We start from the raw sequence: 18,992 nt of genomic DNA, 5'->3' as shown, positions 1-18,992 counted from the left end.
TTTCTAGAAGCCCGCTCAGACATCAACAGAGCCACTTAAGACGCTAAAGTCGCAAGTGCAGAAGGAAGGGAGCTTAGCACAGAAGATTCAGGTGCACTTGAACCCTCCACCAGCGCTGGGGGGAACATGCTGCCCTGGGACTCCAAAAACCTACTTAAAAAATGTTTTTGCCGCTGGCCCTTCAAATCAGCGTCAGCGGCGGATCCCGCCGCAAATAGGACCAGCATGTGCCACTAAATACAGAGTAACATAGCTGCCAGCAAGGCATGACCCAGAAAAACAGCATAGAAAGCCCCCCAGAAGTGTAGCTGTACTATACCAGCTGCCAGCTCGATCCGACTGAAGAAAGTAAGTGAAGTCACATCGCTAGAGGCCCAAATAGGAACTGAACTAAGGAAAAATGGTTGCCCATGAAACTCTATGGGGAGGCTCCGGGAAAATGGCCGCCGAGCACATGAAAGATTACACTGTCCACATTAAAGATGGCGCCCGAAAGGGCGCAAATACACTAGGGAAAATGGCTGCTGAATGCCCATACATGAAGCCAGAACAGCCTGCGCACACCAAAAATGGCGGCCCCGCGATTTTTACACCGCAGCACCCCCCACAACCATGCCTGTACCCCCAAAGTGACACAAAACACTCCCGAGGGCTTCGGGGACCCCCGCAAACCCCCCAAAGCGTGGCATGACCGCAAATAGCGCCCCAGCAGGGTCCGTGAGGGAGATACAGGGACCACACAGACAGACATGAGGGGATCACACAGACTCTAAACAGACTGCCATCCCCATGAGAGAAGGCCCCACACACACACCCCTGGGCATACTATGTATAGACAGAGGGGGTAGCATGTTACTCACCGATCCATGCGAATTCATGGGTGCCACTCTGTGACGGGAAGCCTGTGACAGGTCATTTGCGAGGCCTGGGCATACGCATAGCCTGCTAAACGCTCGATGGCGGGCTGGGATTCCGTAAGGCTCTAGTACAACCAGTCCGATTCCCAGCTCCGCAAACGCTGTAGTCTTCCGAAGTCTGACTAACTAAGCGCAGGAACAAATAAAAAGCTATTAGTGCAAAGAAAACACACTTAGCAGAAAATAAAATGTAATAAAACAGAGAAAAGGCTGAGACTGTAGCCCCAGCACAGGGAAGCCTGCCTACTCCTAAGCTAGGCAAAAGACAAACTGAATTGGGAATGAGGCTACCCGGGAGTATTGGACCAGAGGGACAGTCCCCTGTAGGTGTGTCTATGCAAAGTTTTGTGTTTTTAACAAAATCTTCTGCCTAGCTTACTCCTGTGGATAAGAGGTCAATACCCATAAGTGAAGACTGTATGAGTGGGCGGCGACTGTCAGAGGACATAAGAGAAAACAATATTTTTCAATTTCTGCTATATCACATTCCCAATAAAAAATAAATAAATAAAATGTTTTCATCATTTTAGGCCAATATGTATTCTGCTACATATTTTTGGTAAAAAAAAATCCCAATAAGAGTATATTGATTGGTGTGCGCAAAAGTTATCGCGTCTACAAACTAGGGGAAAGATTTATGTCATTTTTATTTATTTATTTTTTACTAGTAATGGTGGCGATCAGCGATTTGAAGCAGGACTACAACATTGCGGCGGACAGATCGGACACCTAACTGACATTTTTTACACTTTTGAGAGGACCAGTGACATTACTACAGTAATCCGTGCTAAAAATATGCACCGTTACTGTACTAATGACACTGGCAGGGAAGAGGCTAACACCAGGGGCGATCAAAGGGTTAAATGTGTCCCTAGGGGGTGCTTTCTAACTGTGTGGGGGATGTACTTATGGAATGAACACAGGGATCTGTGTTCCTATATAGGAGGAACAAAGGAGCCCTGTGTTCATTGCTGACAGAACAGCGGTCTGCTGTGTTTACAACGACAGACCGACGTTCTGTCTCCATGGAGAGCGATCGCGGGTGCCCGGCAGACCCGCAGATCAGCTAGCCCTGTGGCGAATGGGCGCCTGTGTGCACTTCTGGCGGCGCACATGCAACCCCATTCGCAGTCCTGCGAAGCGACGTACAGTTACGTCATTTCACAGAACAGAGCCGACCTGCCGCAGTATATGTACTGCTGGCGGTCGGAAAGTGGTTAAACAATGTCTCCACACTTTTCTGTTTGTGAAAGACTTAGTTATATTATAAACTGATCTAATTCCTCTTGGACCTTCACCAGTGGAAGTCCAACACCTCTACATGTGATAAACAGATATGTGCTCATCCTCTCATATAGATCTCTTAAAATTATAAGAGGTCTAAATGGATAGATGAATGAATATATATTTAGAATGTGTAAATATGGTACTGTCATCTATGTTAACTGGCAGGTGGTAATTGTTTCCATGGGGAAGTGAAGGAAAGATGGTTCTGGTCAGCCAATCTTCTTGGAAAAATAAGATGGTGCTGGTACTGAAGTTTACTGGTTGCCTAGGGACAAAGGTTGTGTATCTCAATAAGAATCCTGTTACAGTATTGGCCCCCAGATTCCGAAGTAGTCCTTTCCAGGACTCAATGGGTCAAGGAGGGTGACCACTAGTGACGCAAGTGGACAGAACCCAGAAGGGGTCCGCTAAGTTTATGCTTTATTACGGTGGATGGAATCAGCAGGTGCTACTGTTTTGGATATGTGTTGATTCTTACAATTTTAATGTACAATGTAAGTGCATTTAGACTGGCACAATAAAACAACATTTGTCAGAGAGCATTAGAGTCGGTTCACACTACTCCGACTCAAAGTCGCCCCATGAAGAAGCGACTTTTTAGCGCCGACTTTAGCGCGACTTTGAAGAGACTTAAATGATAGGCGACTTTGTCTGTGGAGAATGCCTGGGTAATCCTTTTCTTCTTCCTGGAAAGTCTGATCACAGTCGCTTGAAAATAGATAAGGATCCGACTTAGAGGCGACTCCCATTGAAGTCTATGTGCACAAGTCGGATAGAGGTCGCCTTGAAGTAGTACAGGAACCTTTTCTGAAGTCGGAGCGACTTCAGTAGTGCATATTAAGACAGCTCTCATTCGTTTACATTGAATTTGTAATGACAAGAGACTTGGGGCGACTTGAGGGCACACAAGTCGCGTCCCAAGTCGGAGTAGTGTGAACCGGCTCTAAGATGTCTTTTTATTGTTATTTATTCACAGGGTCAAGCTTCTTCCCTGATCTGGAAACATAGTGTATGTGTTGGAAGAGGAATTGCATTGATGATTCAGCAGAGAGGAGATGTTTTCCATTGTGGTGGTTAGAAGAGATTCTGGAAATTATGCAGCAGGCTATTACAGACTGCCTATAATTTAGGAGGTCTATATGAAAGGGAGAGCGCAAAATTGTAAATCATGTGTTGAGGTGCTGAATTTCAGAAATTCAGCCACTTTGTAAAAAGTACAGGCACACTATGAATTAGGTCTAAGGAGGTGCATCTCCTGATCTCATCTCTATTATCTAAATCTGACAGGTTTACGACTCTTTGAGTAGAGGAAATTACAGCTCTACTAAACTTGTGCAGAGCTCCTAGCACCACAATTGACAAATATTATGCAAAATTCAGAAAGTGCTGCGCTAAGAAATAATGACATATGGTAATCATGAATTAAATGCATGTGTAGCAAACCAAGTGAAAAGAGATACAAAGTCCCAAATACGTAGTGTTTAAATGAAAAAACTATGAACAGATTCATAAAAGATTGTTATGGATGGACCCAATGCATATCGTTACAGGATGAGGATGTATATTCTGACAAAACTCGTCAGGCCCAGCTCCTGCTGAGGTTATTGCATGCTACTTGGGATTACATTTTAACAAGCACTGTTTACATATTTTTCCTGTAAATTTTTTTGTACTTTTTAAATAAATCTGTTTATGATGGTTTTACACTATGTGCGACTGCTTGGTGTGTTTCCACATATGCGTGTCTCATCCGAGAGAGACGGCGTTTCCAAGTTGGAGTCCATCCATACCAGAACCGAGGGGATTTGTGAGATTCAGTAATATTAAACACCTGAGGGATCTGGCTTCCCTATTTAATGTCTTCTTACCCCTACCTGTGTGACTCACTACCATAAGGTACTTGGGTCCACACTCTCTGGTAAGCATACCCTCATTATCCATGGTGGTGGTAACTGTCACGCCGGGGGCTGTCTTTGTATTTGGATCGTTACATCAAGCACTTCTGTTGACGTTTACTTTGCATGGGTACATTATTGATGGCCCTGTATGAACATTCTTTTATGACTCTTTTCGTAGATTTTTTTGCTTGAACACAGGATTTTGTATCTCTTTTCATTTGGTTTGCTGCACATATATTTCATTTATGATTACCTTATGTCATGATTTCTGAGGTTTCTGCCAGATCATACACTGACACTCAGGTGGTGTGAGAGAGGAGAGAGAGGCACATAGAGCAGCTATGCCCATCCCTCCCCTCTGCTGACCATTTAGAGAAGCCTTTATATTTTGTGAATGTGTTCACATAATAACAAGGCTTCTGTGATTGGGCAGGTGGATGTAAAGGGGCAGGCATAGCAGCTGCACAGACTCTAATGTTGAAGATGCTTAGACCTAAAGCGTCAGTGTCAAGCTCCCATTATAGAGCTACAGCTGTCTTCTGGGAGTGTAATAAAACTGTCAGATGTAAACAATAGAGATACGCTCTATTGTCATTGTTGTTGAGATGTCATGCACCTCATTAGACTTAATATAGTGTGCCTTCATTTTTTTACAAAGGAGCTGAATTTGTGGAACTCAGCTTTAAGGAATATGATTTTGGTCACTTTATCTCAGATATTTGCTCTATACAGCACACCAGTCTTTTACAAACAGAAAAAGTGTGGACACATTGTTTATTGATTTTATTGGGACATTGTCACAATATTGGTTCCTGTTCCTAATAAATACATTGCTTATGTCCTATTGGGATTATCACATCACATTATTTATTGTTGTTACAATTAATTTTGCCATATATTGCATATGAGATGCGCTGTATTTTGATCCATGTAAAAAGATTTATTTAGGACATATATTGGTTTTGACACGAATATTACCAAGCATTTTTACTAGTTGAGCACTGCACAATTTTTTGTCTTAATTTACTTTAAAATTCACTTCCTGCAAAACCCTCTCCTTTCTTTGTACTTGTTTAGATTTCGCTGCACGTGTGCATGGTGAAATGCATATAGCAACCTTATTCCTGACAATCTTGCTAAACAATGTGAGCAAATGTTTAATCTGACAGTTTGTATTGTTTCTGAACAAGGCACAAGACAGACAAACATCTCCTAGAGCAGCTTTTTTTCAACCAGGGTGCCCAGGCATTCTGGGATGTCTTGGCAAAATGCCTAAATATTGTCCATAAATGATATACAAGCCAGTGGGTGGATCAAGCCTGCCTTTTAGATGCACAAAGACTGATGTTTAAATTGTACATAATTACAACCTTCCACCTGCCAGTGTCTTAACAACCAATGACATCATCAGTTGATAAGGTAGATGTTGGGGAGCCTGCACAGCATCCTTGTTTGCCACTCCCCTGCCCCTCTCCATCAGCACTGGGGTCACATTAGCTGAGTGAAGGAGAGAAGCAGAGAGAAGAGAAAATTTGGAGTACTAGTCAGTACCAGTGTGCAAAGGTGTGTTTGCTTTGGAAGAATAAGTCCCCATTCACACTAGCGCGACTTGTCAGACGACTTGGTCGCCTGACAAGCCGCGGTGGGTCGCCTGCCATTGATTAGCACAGGACCCGTTCTAAGAGGAGCGACACAATCGCGGTGCACGCTGTGTACCGCGACTTCACAGGTCGCCCCGGCAAGTCGTGTCGCCCCTGTGTGAATGGGCTCTTAGTCACCTCTAAAATCGGGTGTCCTATGTGTTTATTGATGTTACAGTATTCTGTAAAACTATTAGTTTCATTTTTTAGATTTCAGATTGCAGTGCCTCAAGATTGTGCAGAATTGTAAAGGTTGCCCTAACTGAAAAAAGGGTGAGAAACACTGGTCTAGAGAATAATCAGTGATGAGACATCTAGCTATCCTCAAATAGCCAGGACCCACCACAAGCTTCTTTCTGACTCAGAACATACTGTACAGCAGCTCACAATTGATTACCTAAGACACTTTGCAAAAGAACCATGCAACCAATGTGAGCAGAACATCTTTTCATCTTTATAAAACATTAATTGTTGTAAAGAATGTCTGCCGCAATTAACAAGAAACAATAAAACAAGAAACAATATGCTGCCGAAAGAGCTCAAGTAAAAATTCTTATCCAATTTTACGGTTTAAAAACATAATAAACTTTGCATAGTAAATTAAAAGCAAAGCAATCAACTATTTTAAACCTTTAAAAATAAAGAACCGCAGGATCAAGCGGCTCCATACTATGGGTAAATGTACCACATACACACTTACAATTGGTAATCATTTCTTTTATGATTGTACCTAGAATCAGTGGATATGTTGTTTGACTGCACCTTTGCAGTGTATGCTATGTTGCTGAAATTTTTGTTCTTTCTTACTTTTTTGTCTGTAGTTGAAAAACCTTCAATAAAAACATTTAAAGAAAAAATAAAGAACCACACCCATAGCTGCCTGCTAGAGATTTATTCTTACATCCAATTGTGTCTTCAGGACAGGTAGTGAAGGTAAATATACCCTATGTGACACATATAGCTAAATATATACTGACAAGGGTTTTAAACCTTCTCTACTCTACCCAAAATTATAAAAATAGGTTGACCTTGTATATTGAGGAATTAAAAAAAAAAAAATATTTGAGCATTACAAGAGTTGCTCCTGCCGACTTGCCAATCCCTACTCTCCCCACTCTTTCCTTGCCTAATTTTCCCACTCTTTTACAGCTTTTTTCTGTATCCTTCTTATTCCTACTTCTCCCTTTCCCTTCTCCTATTACATCATAATTATAATGTCATAGCGGGCTGAATGCTCTTTTCCTCTCACTTTTATTTGTTATTGGCACTACGTTCTTTTGAGTTAGATCTACTATCATTCACTCTTTGTTCTAAAAGCTCTGATATATTCACTAGTACCTTGTTTTGCTATTAAATCCATTACCTTGCCTCTGTTCCACATGTCATATCTGTGTGTCCATCTAAGACTTAAATTGACCTATTTTGCTGCAGCTGTACGTGTACTACTCCTTTTGTCCTTACCTGACATGTAAAATTTCTCAAAAATCAATAAAAATCTTTGTAAAATAAAACAAACATTTGATTATATTTCATTGCAGGATTCATGCAAAGTGTACTGTAATAGGCTCAACCCCATGACAGGTGGACTCACTCATTATCCTTTAGCATGTTGGCAATCTTTGACTCCACATCTTCCTCATTGATCAGCTCACTGTTCAGCCTCTTGTGGAGCGCCCGAAGACGGAACACAGCAGCCCTGCAACATAAAACCATGAATAATTGTGCTAAAATAGTTAAAAAAGGCACCAGACCTTTATAAATTTGTTTTTGCAGGCACAACAAATTAACACTTCTATCACCCACACAAAGCAATCTGTAAACATAGGGGGGGGGGGGGGATTTACTAAAAGTGGAGTGTGAAAAATCAGATGCAGCTCTGCATAAAAACCAAATCAGCTTCCAGGTTTTATTGCCAAAGCTTAATTGAAAAAGCTGAAATTAGAATATGATTGGCTACTATGCACAGCTGCACCAGATAATGAGTGCTCCAGTTTTAGTAAATCTTCCCATAGGCACCTTTTGGGCATGTGTAAACAGGCTTATATTTTTGGCATCATTTTGAAATGTTTGATTTGTTTTCGAGATTATTCAGAATTCCCTAACAGGTGTAGCTGACCTACTTATGACAAGCATTTAAATGGATTTAAGGCAAAATAATCACCAATGAAAATTTATAATAATCTCATCATTATTCTTCAATTTTTATAATAGTGCAGCCTTGTCGTACCTATTTCCTATATAAGCACTGTGGTAATAAAAACACTCACAGAAATGTCATATAATCAGGGCGCTGTCAGGACAAGAAAACTAAAGTCTTTTCTAATTGCTAGTTTTATCCTCTTCCAGCAACTCAATGGGGTTTATTTACTAAAGCTGGAGAGTGCAAAATCAGGCTAACTTTTGCATGGAAACCAATCAGCTTCCAAGTTTCATTGCCAAAGCTTAATTGAACAAGCTGAATTTAGAAGCTGATTGGCTACCATGCACAGCTACACCAGATTCTGAGTGCATCAGCTTTAGTAAATATACCTCAATGTCTGTTATCAGTCTAAAGGTCGGGCAGGAGACATGTTAGTTGGTGACCCTTTCGATTGGATGCAGACAGAATACAACTGAATAACATCACACACATACCTACCCCTAAGAAGTAAGGCTGCAGGATTATAACAACTAAAACGAGACCTAAGACCTAATTAAATGACATTTAGTTTTCTAAAGCAGACTATTAATCTGGCATTTCTTTCTTCATATAACACTGACCTTTTTTCATCCTTTTTTGTATCTACTGCTGATCTCTTTCAGCCTCTTTTAGCAACTCTCTGTCTACCTGCACTTGCTCTAATGCCAGCTGAAAACTATTACTCTGGACCAACCTTTGGATATTGATGACTGTGAACCATGCCCGTGCAATGTATCTCCACATGGGGGGAAAAAAACCATGATACCTAGTAATCTCTATTTTGCAGCATTGGTGTAATGCTGAAGCTGTCCCATGTCGGCTATAAAGCCTAGTACACACTATCAGTTTTTTTTTCATTTAACCCAGCAGGCTGAACGAAAAAAAACTGAAGAGCTTGGGAGGAGATCCTGTACTAAAGATCTCATGTTAGTATAGCAATTTCCCCACTAAGCTATTGTGTTCTGACAGGGGGATGACCCCCGCTAGAACACACTGATCAGCACTTTCAGGCATTGACTGAGAGCGCTGATAGGATGCCGATCAGAAGACCTTTTTCGGTCATGTCCCTTAGACAGAAGCTGGATGTTCAGCCGGCATCTGTCGGACCGGCTGCAGTACACACGGCCAAATGTCGTCTGGTTTCTATTGAACCGGCCAATACTGCCCGATATTTGGCCCATGTATACAGGGCTTAAGCTTGAAAAAGTTGACAAGCGTTGGAGCCAGCTGTCAATCAGGCAGCAGGGTGGATCCTGACAATATGGTCGGGATCCTTGGAGGGCCTGGAATGGCTCTGTGACATTAGCTGACAGCGGCAATAATGCAGACTCTGGGTCACAGGAGCCCAAAAGTAACTGCACTCCAGTGACCAGAAGAGTAGCAGGACTAAAAAAATCTTTGGTCATACTTCTCTTTCAAACAATAAAGATTGAGATTATTGAACATGCCCATTTCTGGCTGGCATTGTCTTCTTACTATTTAACACAACAGAATAAGGGTAATTTACAAAGACTGGAACAGACAAAATCTGGAGCAACTGTGCATTATTACAAATCAGCTTTTAGTTTTCATTTTTAAAGCTTAACTGAACAAGCTGAAGCTAGATGTTGATTGGTCACCATTCACAGCTGCTCCAGATTCTGTCTGCTTTAGTAAATTCCCCCCCCAGTGCTTAGAAATAGTGTTTTTTTCTGAATATACAGTATATAATGTAATGTGTTAACTGTCATCCTGTGTACTATATAGTTATTATGTAGTTTGCAAGCCCTGAATAAACACATAATTGAAGTAGAATACAAACAGTATCTTGGTTTTGCATGAACTAAAATTACTATTGAGTTTTATAATTCAATAGACGTATGCAACAAACATCGTCTAACATGTACAGTAACAGATTGTAGTGTATCCCTAGCAGTATATTGTACAAAGCTGCATCTTACCTCCAGAGCGCCCTATTCCGACAAGATAAAGCAGATGCTGAGGCTAAATATGTGTTATAACCCAGGACTTCAGGGAGATCTTTCATCACCTGTAGCATCTGTTTGTTACGGAGGAGCCATGACTACAACACATGTTTAACACTGTATTTATTCTGAATTTACTGGCCATGGGCAGACACATTTCATAAGCATATTTGAGATCTGTAATAATCAGGGGCACTGGTGCGCTGCTATAACAAGCTAACTAGCTATTAAACTAAACAATTGAAAGGTGTGTGGTGAACTGCTACTACCACCAAATCAAGTGCTCAAATTCTTGAAAACATAATAATTCTAATGTGGGGTGGTGCACTGTTCTATTGATTAAAACAATGTGTACCTTTCATAAACACGTGTTAATATAAAGTGTGTGGTCTTAAGCAAACAAAAATTTATAAACGGAATCCATATGAAATTTTTTTTTAATAATGTATGTGATTAAAAACGTACTGCACAATTAAATCATTCTGTTTATTTATAAACCATGGAGTTTAACCATCCTGGGTAGAGGAGGATTCAAGGGAAGATTTCGGACTCTCCTTTGTGAGTGGCTGTTTATACTGCGAGATATCAATGTGCTACAGGTGAGCTCACGTTGCACTCAAAGGTGGATGGCAGGTGGATGGACCAAGGGCAATATTTATTACTGAGCACTGAAGTTTTTCATTTCATAAGGAGAAGCAGTGCACGTATGAGTGACTCACGATTTTAATATCTTGTTCACTAGGAAAAGTAAAAACATTTTTTTTTGTCAATTTTTCACATATATTTAACCTCAATTTTTTTTACTTTATCACCACCGTTTATTCTTCACTGATTCACGGTGCACTGCTTGCATCAGCGTTATTGATCTTTGATGGAACGTTTTTTGTATATGGACTTTGTTTATGAATTTTCTTCATATTGGTTTTTTATATGGATTTCGTTTATGAATTTTTGTTTGCTTAATACTATACACTTTATATTAACATTTATGTGTTTATGATAGGTACACATTGTGTTAATCAATAGAACAGCGTACCACCCGACATTAGAATTTGTATATTTAAGATCTACGCCCCCTTGAGAACGTCCATCCGACGAAAAGCTTCGGGGAGGAGCGGAACGAGCGTCACTCCGTCATACCCGGAACCCGTAAGTACCCTGCACCGTTCTACTGCCCATGATGTGGCTAGAGGCTTGATGTTATTGTATTTGGGTGAGTGCAATACCTTTTTCTACCAAATAAAATACCTAGACAGTATCACGCTATGGGCCGCTTTTGTCTTTTTCCACATTACACTCTGAGAGCGGGTCCTTAAAGTGTCAGCACATCCTTTACATTGGTGAACACCGGATGATTGGATTCGTACCGGAGCTGACTTGCTGGATACAGGCGAAGTAGTCCTCTAACTACTTACCGTGTATGCCCCGTCTCTCTCTGGTAAGAGGCTATATGTGGTGAAGGGTTTCACAAGCGTCTGTCTGCAATATACACCTGGGTGAAATTTACCTTGCATTCTCATGAACTGTATACCCATCAAGGCTGAATGTGGCTGTGATGTGATTCCCAGTCATTGCTGCTCTTCTTCTATGGGATTTATTGACTGTTCTACTAAGCGCGACTCCTTTCTCATCTATATTTAAGATCTGTCTTCCCTACAAACGACTGTTGAGCACTTCATGCAGCCACCCCCCTTATTTCTGTGACAGTACATATGTGAGTATGTGATGTGTTCAAGGCAACAAGTGACCCCTTGTCTTGATAAAACAACAAACGTATTGATTTGTGAATACTGCTATTTGTCCCCTTTACTATCTGATATTCTATCGAATACTCAATAGGAATGCTTGACGCTGTCACCCCCTTGCAAAGAAATTAAGCAGAATCATCAGCCTTTGATGTCAGCTTTTGACAATGGACATCCTTTTACAAAACAGCACATGGCTTTATTTTACAGCAGGCAGGAGATGTGTTGGAAGGCTCTGGTGCTTTTGTACATAAGAAAGGTATGAGAGATCAATGAGATAGTTACTACACATAATTACTGCTCAAGATTTCTCAGCTAGTGAACTGATTTAGGGCTTAACCACTTCTGGACCGGAAGATTTTCCTGCCTAATGACCAGGCCCTATTTTGCGATTCGGCACTGCGTTACTTTAACAGACAATTGCGTGGTCGTGCGATGCTGTACCCAAATAAAATTGACGTCCTTTTTTTCCCACAAATAGAGCTTTCTTTTGGTGGTATTTGATCACTTGTGCGATTTTTGTTTTTTTTGCGTTATAAACAAAAAAATCGACAATTTTGAACAAAAAAACAATATTTTTTTACATTCTTTTATATGACATTCCCAAAAAACAAAATTTAAAAATCAAAATTTTTTAACATTTTAGGCCAATTTGTTTTCTGCTACATATTTTTGGTAAAAAAAAAAAAAAAGAACACAATAAGCGTATTTTGATTGGTTTGCACAAGTTATTGCGTCTACTAACTATGGGAAAGATTTATGTCATTTTTATTGTTTTTTTTTTTTATTTTTTTACTAGTAATGGCAGCGATGTGCGATTTTGTTCGGGACTGCGACATTGTGGCGGACAGATCGGACCCCTGACTGACATTTTTGTGACGCTTTTGGGAGTACCAGTGACATTACTACAGTAATCAGTGCTAAAAATATGCACTGTTACTGTAATAGTGACACTGGCAGGGAAGAGGTTTATACGGTTGGTGATCAAGGGGTTAAATGTAAGCCTAGGGGAGTGATTCTAACTGTGGGGGGGGGGGGGGGGTTGGGCTTTTGAAATGATCACAGAGACATGCGATCCTATATAGCAGATCACATGGGCTCTGTGATCATTGCAGGCAGAAGAACGGATGGCTGTGTTTACATCAGCCATCCGTTTCTCTCAGCGGGGAGAGATCGAGGGTGTCAGGCAGCAATCGGAGCCGCCTGACACACGTGCCAGCCTCCCCGCTGATGATCAGGGGCGGGAGCGTGGCGCCGCCGGCGCGCTCGTCCCCTAGCTCCTCCCAGGCAGATGACGGTTAATAACGTGATTTTGCCTGGGAGAGCCACTCTGCGGACGTAAATATACAGTAAGCTGACGGCAAGTGGTTAAAGGAAATCTATGGTCACAGCATACACCTTCATTTTATAACATCAGTATTGTAATAGTACAAAAAGTATTTTTTTTTTCTGAGACTCCAATATAGGCTTACTTTATAAATCTCCTTTCATGTTGTGAGTTCTGCTTGTTTGCTATCCATCTCTTTCCAAAACTTTCTGGATTCCCTGCATTTTGCTGCTTAATTTCAGTTTCTAAGGACTATATACCCCATGATACCTTACTGCCTGCAAGCAGTGATTCCTGTACTGACTCTGCCTCCTAATACTCCTCCTCTTAGCACCTCTGTAGTTAAGAAAGCAGTCTCTGTGAGGTTCACTGCAAGTGACCACCAATGTGGGGGAAAAAGGGGGGGTAAATAGTACCAGTGCTGGGGGATATTATTGCAGCCACTGTCACCAATGTTGCGTGTTATTATTGTGTTCCCTGACACTAGTGCTAGAGTTTATTATTGCATCCACTCACACCAATTTTGAGGGTTATTACTGCACTTACTGACACCAATATTGGAAATAAATAATGCACTCACTGGCACTAATGTTGGGGGTTATTACTGTGCCCACTGGAACCAATATTGAGGGTAATTATTGCACTCACTAGCACCAATAATATTATTGGTTATTAATGAATTCAGTAACATCAATGTTGGGAGTAATTACTGAACTCACTGACACCAATATTGGGGGTTGCTATCGCACCCACTAACAACAATGTTGAGGGTTATTTTTGCATCCACTAACACCAATGCTTGACGGTTATTATTGCACTGACTGACATAAAGGCTGGGGGTTTTTATTGTGTCAAGTGACACCAATAATTGAGGGTTAATATTGTGTCTACTGACACCAATGTAGAGGGTTATTATTGATCTTACTGACACCACTGATGAGGGTTATTATTACTGCCAATTACACCAATACTAGGGTTATTGTATGCCAGCTTCTTCAGTGTACATTGAAATACACTGAAAAAAAATGCAGCAGGACTGAAAGTTTTGTGCACTGAGGTGGGGTAAAGGCCATTCATTTTGAATGTGCTTTCTAACTTGATGCAATGCACCTCAATGGACCAAAATGCGCTGCCATTGTGCAGCCCTTTGAAAATGTCAGGTGTCCTGCTTGAGGAGCTCTATAATTATCGAGTTGAACACCACTGCACTGCCTGTTTACACAATCTGTAGTCCTCGCATACAGCATCTGTTTACATGTTATTAGCCTGTTGTTCCCTCTGAATCTCCATTTCCACATTGGATCTCTGTTGCTTTAAAGATTCAATCCTCTCTTGGCATGCTCTGAGCTCCTCCCTGAAACAAAAGAACAAACATATACTTAAGATTGATATACCTCATTCATGCCAATGTAATCATGCAAAAGAATAATACATTCTAGTCTTGCTATAATTAATTTTAAAAAATACTTATACTGCGGATGGCAAACAAATGTTATATGATCTCACACATTTAGACCACAATTGGCAATAATCTTGGGTCTATGAGCAGAAGATCCCAGTTTTCTAATCTCATGCAGAATATTAAATCAGATAGATTAAAAAATTCTGTCCAATGACTTTGATTTCCTGTGACATACATAGAACCGGAGGGATTTGTCTGCTTGCTTTCCTCTTAGCATGCTTTGTTAAAACTGATGCATGTTGGTGCCTAAGACTGTTATAAAAGATCTTTCCCAACATTTATGCTTACAGATCAAACTGTTCTCAGAGAATTGAGGCCACGTTACAATGCTCCAGTTAGGTAATTGGGAACTAGATAGTAGCAGTTATTCACATTCAATAGGACTTATTCTGTAATGTTGAAGATGTTTCACTACTCATTTAAGTAGCTTCCTAATTTCTTATATTAAAAATCCTTCGATCCAAGCCTTACTCTGGTCCCAGATAGAGTTAGGCCGAACATCCACCGGTTCAGTTCAAGCCAGAACTGTAGAACATCGCAAACGTTCAAAGCCGAGCCGAGTCTATGGGACCTGAACTTGAAAATAAAAAGTCCCCATTTTGAAGGCTTATATGGGGGTTAATCACCCTAAAAAGGTTATGGGGGGCCAGGGTACTGCCCAGGGGGATATGTATCAATGCAAAAAAAGTTTTTAAAAAAGATTGTTTTTGAAGGAGCAGTGATTTTAATGATGTTTAAAGTGAAACAATAAAAATTCCTATAAATATAGTGCCTGGGGTCTCCTAAGGGTCCTTTCACACGGGCGATTCGATCAGATCCGCCTGTCAGTTTTTCAGGCGGACCTGATCAGATGCTCCATGCATCCCTATGGGGCAGCAGAGGAGAGACACCTCCGCTTCTGATCCTGTCCGTGAAATCCGGACGGATGGAAACCCTATTTTCCATCCGTCCAGCGGATCGGATGGGATCGTATGAGAACGGACAGGCGTTCCACAGCTCCATTTCTGAATGAACGCACAGAGTTGCAGCTTGGCTCGAGTGCCCCATAGCAAGCTGCTTGCTGTGGGGCACTTGATAGGAGGGAGGGGCCAGGAGCAGCAATGAGGGACCCGAGAAGAGGAGGATCTGGGCTGCCCTGCGCAAAACCAACTGCACAGGGTAGATAAGTATAATATGTTTGTTGTAAAAAAGCTTGGGGAGCTATTCTGTATGATTAGGCCACAATTTAGTGCACTTGGAAAAAGATGGAACTTTAGATGGAAATAACAAAGTTTTGCACCACAGTAATCAAGCCTTATGTGAAATAGCAAAATTATAGTACGCTCATGCCAAGATTAAAAAAATGTTTCTATAAAATCTGGTGTCTTTTTTTGCAGACTTTGGATAGAAGTAACAAGTGCAGGAAAAAATGGTCTTTGGGTATGGTGGTGCCTTCACACCATAACCCTAAAGAGGTACTCGTAAAAAAAAAAAAAAAAAACAGAATTGGCTTTGCTGTTAAAAATTGAAAATGTATGCCCTGGTCAAACAGCTGTGGAAAAATTGTTTTTTGGGTGTTAGTGGTGCCTTCACACCATAAACCCTGTAGAGGTACTCTTGATTAAAGCATGAATTGGCCTTGCTGTAAAAAACTGAAATGATATGCATCTGTCAAACAGCTGTAGAAAATCTGGTCCTTGGGTATTAATTGTGACCATGAAACCTATACCAAAAAATTATTTCAAGGAAAAAATAAACACCCACAAACCTAGGCAGACTAGACAGTCTTGCAGAGATTCAAGATCCCAAAAACACTTAATCAGTGACATCAGCATCATGTGCTTGATAACTGCTGCTAATCCAGGACTAATTAATTTTGACAAATGTCAGCTGGTCAATGAAGTCTGTGGACAGAAGCGCACTTTTATCTGTCAAAAAACCTCCAGTAGCACTGAATGCCTGTTCTAAAAGCACGCTGGATGCAGGGCAGCCTAGCAGTTCAATTGCATAATGGTCAAGTTCTGGCCAGTGGTCTATTCTCATTACCCAGTAACCCAGTGGATCGTCTACTGGAAAGCTCTCTATGTTGGTTTCCGCCCCTAGATAATCTTCCACTATATGATGCAGGCGCTGCCAATGATAAAGCTGATAGCCTCGGGCGCCGAGGACTGAAAAAATGTTAAAATGCATCACTTAGGCGGCCGATTAAGCGATGCATTTCAACATTTTTTTAGTCCTTGGCGCCCAGGGCTGTCTGCTTCAACATGCTCCAGCAGGAACACAAGAGGGATTGTGTTACTGATACATGCATTGTCATAGCTCACCATTAGTGTCACCTCCTCAAATGGTTACAGTACAGTAAATGCATTCTTTATCAGCAGATAATGGCGTGGAGAAAAAAAAAAAAGAGCTCCCCTGAGCCTGTCCTTGTGCCATACTTACACAGATACGCGTGGATGGTCCTCTGATGCATGTGCGGCCACTGCAGCACTGCCAAAGTTGAGTTCCACTTGGTAGGCATGTCACAAATTAAGCGGTTTATGGGCAGGTGGAACTCCCGCTGAATTTCAGCCAAACAAACACTGGCTGTGTATGGCTAAAGACTCTTCTAGTCTGCCTTAGAAGATCTTTCAACCCTGACTTCCTGTTTAAGAAACGCTGCACCAACAAGTTGTGGACATGTTCCAGGCATGGTACATGTGTCAGCTTTTCTTGTCGAAGAGCGAACAGAAGGTTAGTGCCATTATCACACACAACTATTCCTGGCTCAAGCTTTCGTAGCGTGAACCACCTCTGGGCCTGCCCCTGCCGAGCTGAATGAATCTCTGTTCTGGTGTGGCTCCTGTCCCCTAGACAGACCAGCTTAAGCACTGCATGGCATCTTTTAGCCTGACTCATTGAATAGCACCTTGAACGCTTAGGGGGTACTGGTGGTTCATAGGACAATACAGCAGAGGAGGGCATGGAAGAGCAGGTGGAGCTGACAGATCTCGCATCATCAACAGCTGTATGGAGGTGTGGTGGCAAAACAAGCTCCAGCACTGAGCCCTGTCCTGCATCCTTCGTAGTTGCAAGCAGAGTTACCCAGTGTGCTGTGAACAAAATATATAAAATATATCATCCCTGACCATGCTTGCTGGACCATGTGTCAGCATTAATGGGGACCTTGCTGCTGACTGCCTTGCCATGCTAAAACATTGCCTTCCACATGATGGTACAGAGCTGGAATAGTCTTACAAGCAGGGCTTTTTTTCAGAGAATAGGTGCAGGAACCCCCCCCCCCATCCCCTTCTAAGCCACTTCATGTCTCCGTCCCCTAGCTTTGAGCACTGACCCTTGGTTCCGCCCCTACCCACCTCTGAGCACCGACCCTACCCAGCTCCTAGTATGGCCTCTTTTAGAGAATGGAGTGCCAAGTATAATTTTTTAGCGCTAAGTAATTTGTATGGAATTTGGTAATGATAACAAGAAAAGAAATAAAATAGATCCCCCACAACCGGCAGCAATAGATCCCTCCTCCTTCAGCAACAGTAGACCCCCAGCAGCAACAACAGATCTCCCAGCAGTCAGCACCAATAGACTCTCCAGCAGAAAGCAACAGTAGACCCCATCCCTAAACAGCAGATCCCTTCCAGCAACAATTGACCCCCCAGTAACTAAAGATCCCCTATCATCAGCAACAATAGATTGCCACACAAAAATAGATCCCCTCCAGCAACAATAGATATCCCAGTAGCTAGCATCAGTAGACCCTCCATCACACCCCAGCACCTCTTGCCGTTACATATATTCTGTGCCTGGAGGTGCCGGAACTGCGTCCCCCCGCGTTCCTGCTGAAAAAAAGCCCTGCTTACAAGTAAAGAAATAGTGACAGGGAACCTGTCCTGGGAGCACATTCTGCAAATTCACAGAAGAGGGCTAAATCCACCAGACAGAAAGGCAGGAGTTGTAAAGCCAGCAATTTGGGCAAGCTGGAATTTAGATGCTGGGCACGTGGTTGGCAGGGAGTGAAATATTTCTTTTTTTTTTATGTATTGCAAGGACCTTTACTATACCATCATGCCTGTCAGTGGAGTCTGCTGAGAGGTCAAGAGAAATAGTGGGGGTAGACATGAAAGGTGAGGAGTGAAGAGGAAAAGAATCATGTCCCTTTTGTTTGGCTTGCAAGTGCTCTTGGCAACGGGCTGAATGGTGGGAGGTTAAACGCCTTGTCAAGCATGTGGTACCCAAATGGCCGGTGTTTTTGCCACGCTTTATCTGCTTGTGGCAGAGATTGCAAACTGCAACAGTGGGATCGGCTGCACATATGCTAAAGGCCCACACAGCTGAGCTGTGGGAAGTGGGCCGGGAAATAGCAGCTCCACAATCTGATGCAATATGATGGCTGCTCTCTACTCTTCCATGATAGCTGCCTCTGGAGTACATCCTGCCTCATTGGGGTTGTGTCTCGCCCTCACTTTTCTCCTCTGCCCTATTTGGCATCCAAGTTGCATCAGTGAACTCATCATCATCATCCTTCCCATCCTCATTATCACTGCAGCCAACTTGCCAATATGCTGCCGCTGGGGGAACATGACTGCCAATTTGTTGTTTA

At 42.0% G+C, this 18,992-nt stretch overlaps 1 protein-coding gene across 1 annotated transcript in view; it reads right to left on the bottom strand.

The window, feature by feature from the left end:
- CFAP74 (cilia and flagella associated protein 74) overlaps positions 1-18,992 on the bottom strand; it is a 385,998-nt gene that overhangs the window by 351,599 nt on the left and 15,407 nt on the right. Inside the window, exons 5-6 of the mRNA XM_082274200.1 lie at positions 14,213-14,311; positions 7,334-7,438 (exon numbers count right to left, since the gene is read on the bottom strand). Of these exons, the coding sequence (XP_082130326.1) occupies positions 7,334-7,438; positions 14,213-14,311 (204 nt within the window). The remainder of the gene's footprint in view (positions 1-7,333; positions 7,439-14,212; positions 14,312-18,992) is intronic.

This window comes from Pelophylax lessonae, assembly GCF_965119305.1.
Source record: "Pelophylax lessonae genome assembly, chromosome: 12".
NCBI classification, from domain to species: domain Eukaryota; kingdom Metazoa; phylum Chordata; class Amphibia; order Anura; family Ranidae; genus Pelophylax; species Pelophylax lessonae.
This window is presented reverse-complemented; position numbering and strand designations above follow the sequence as displayed.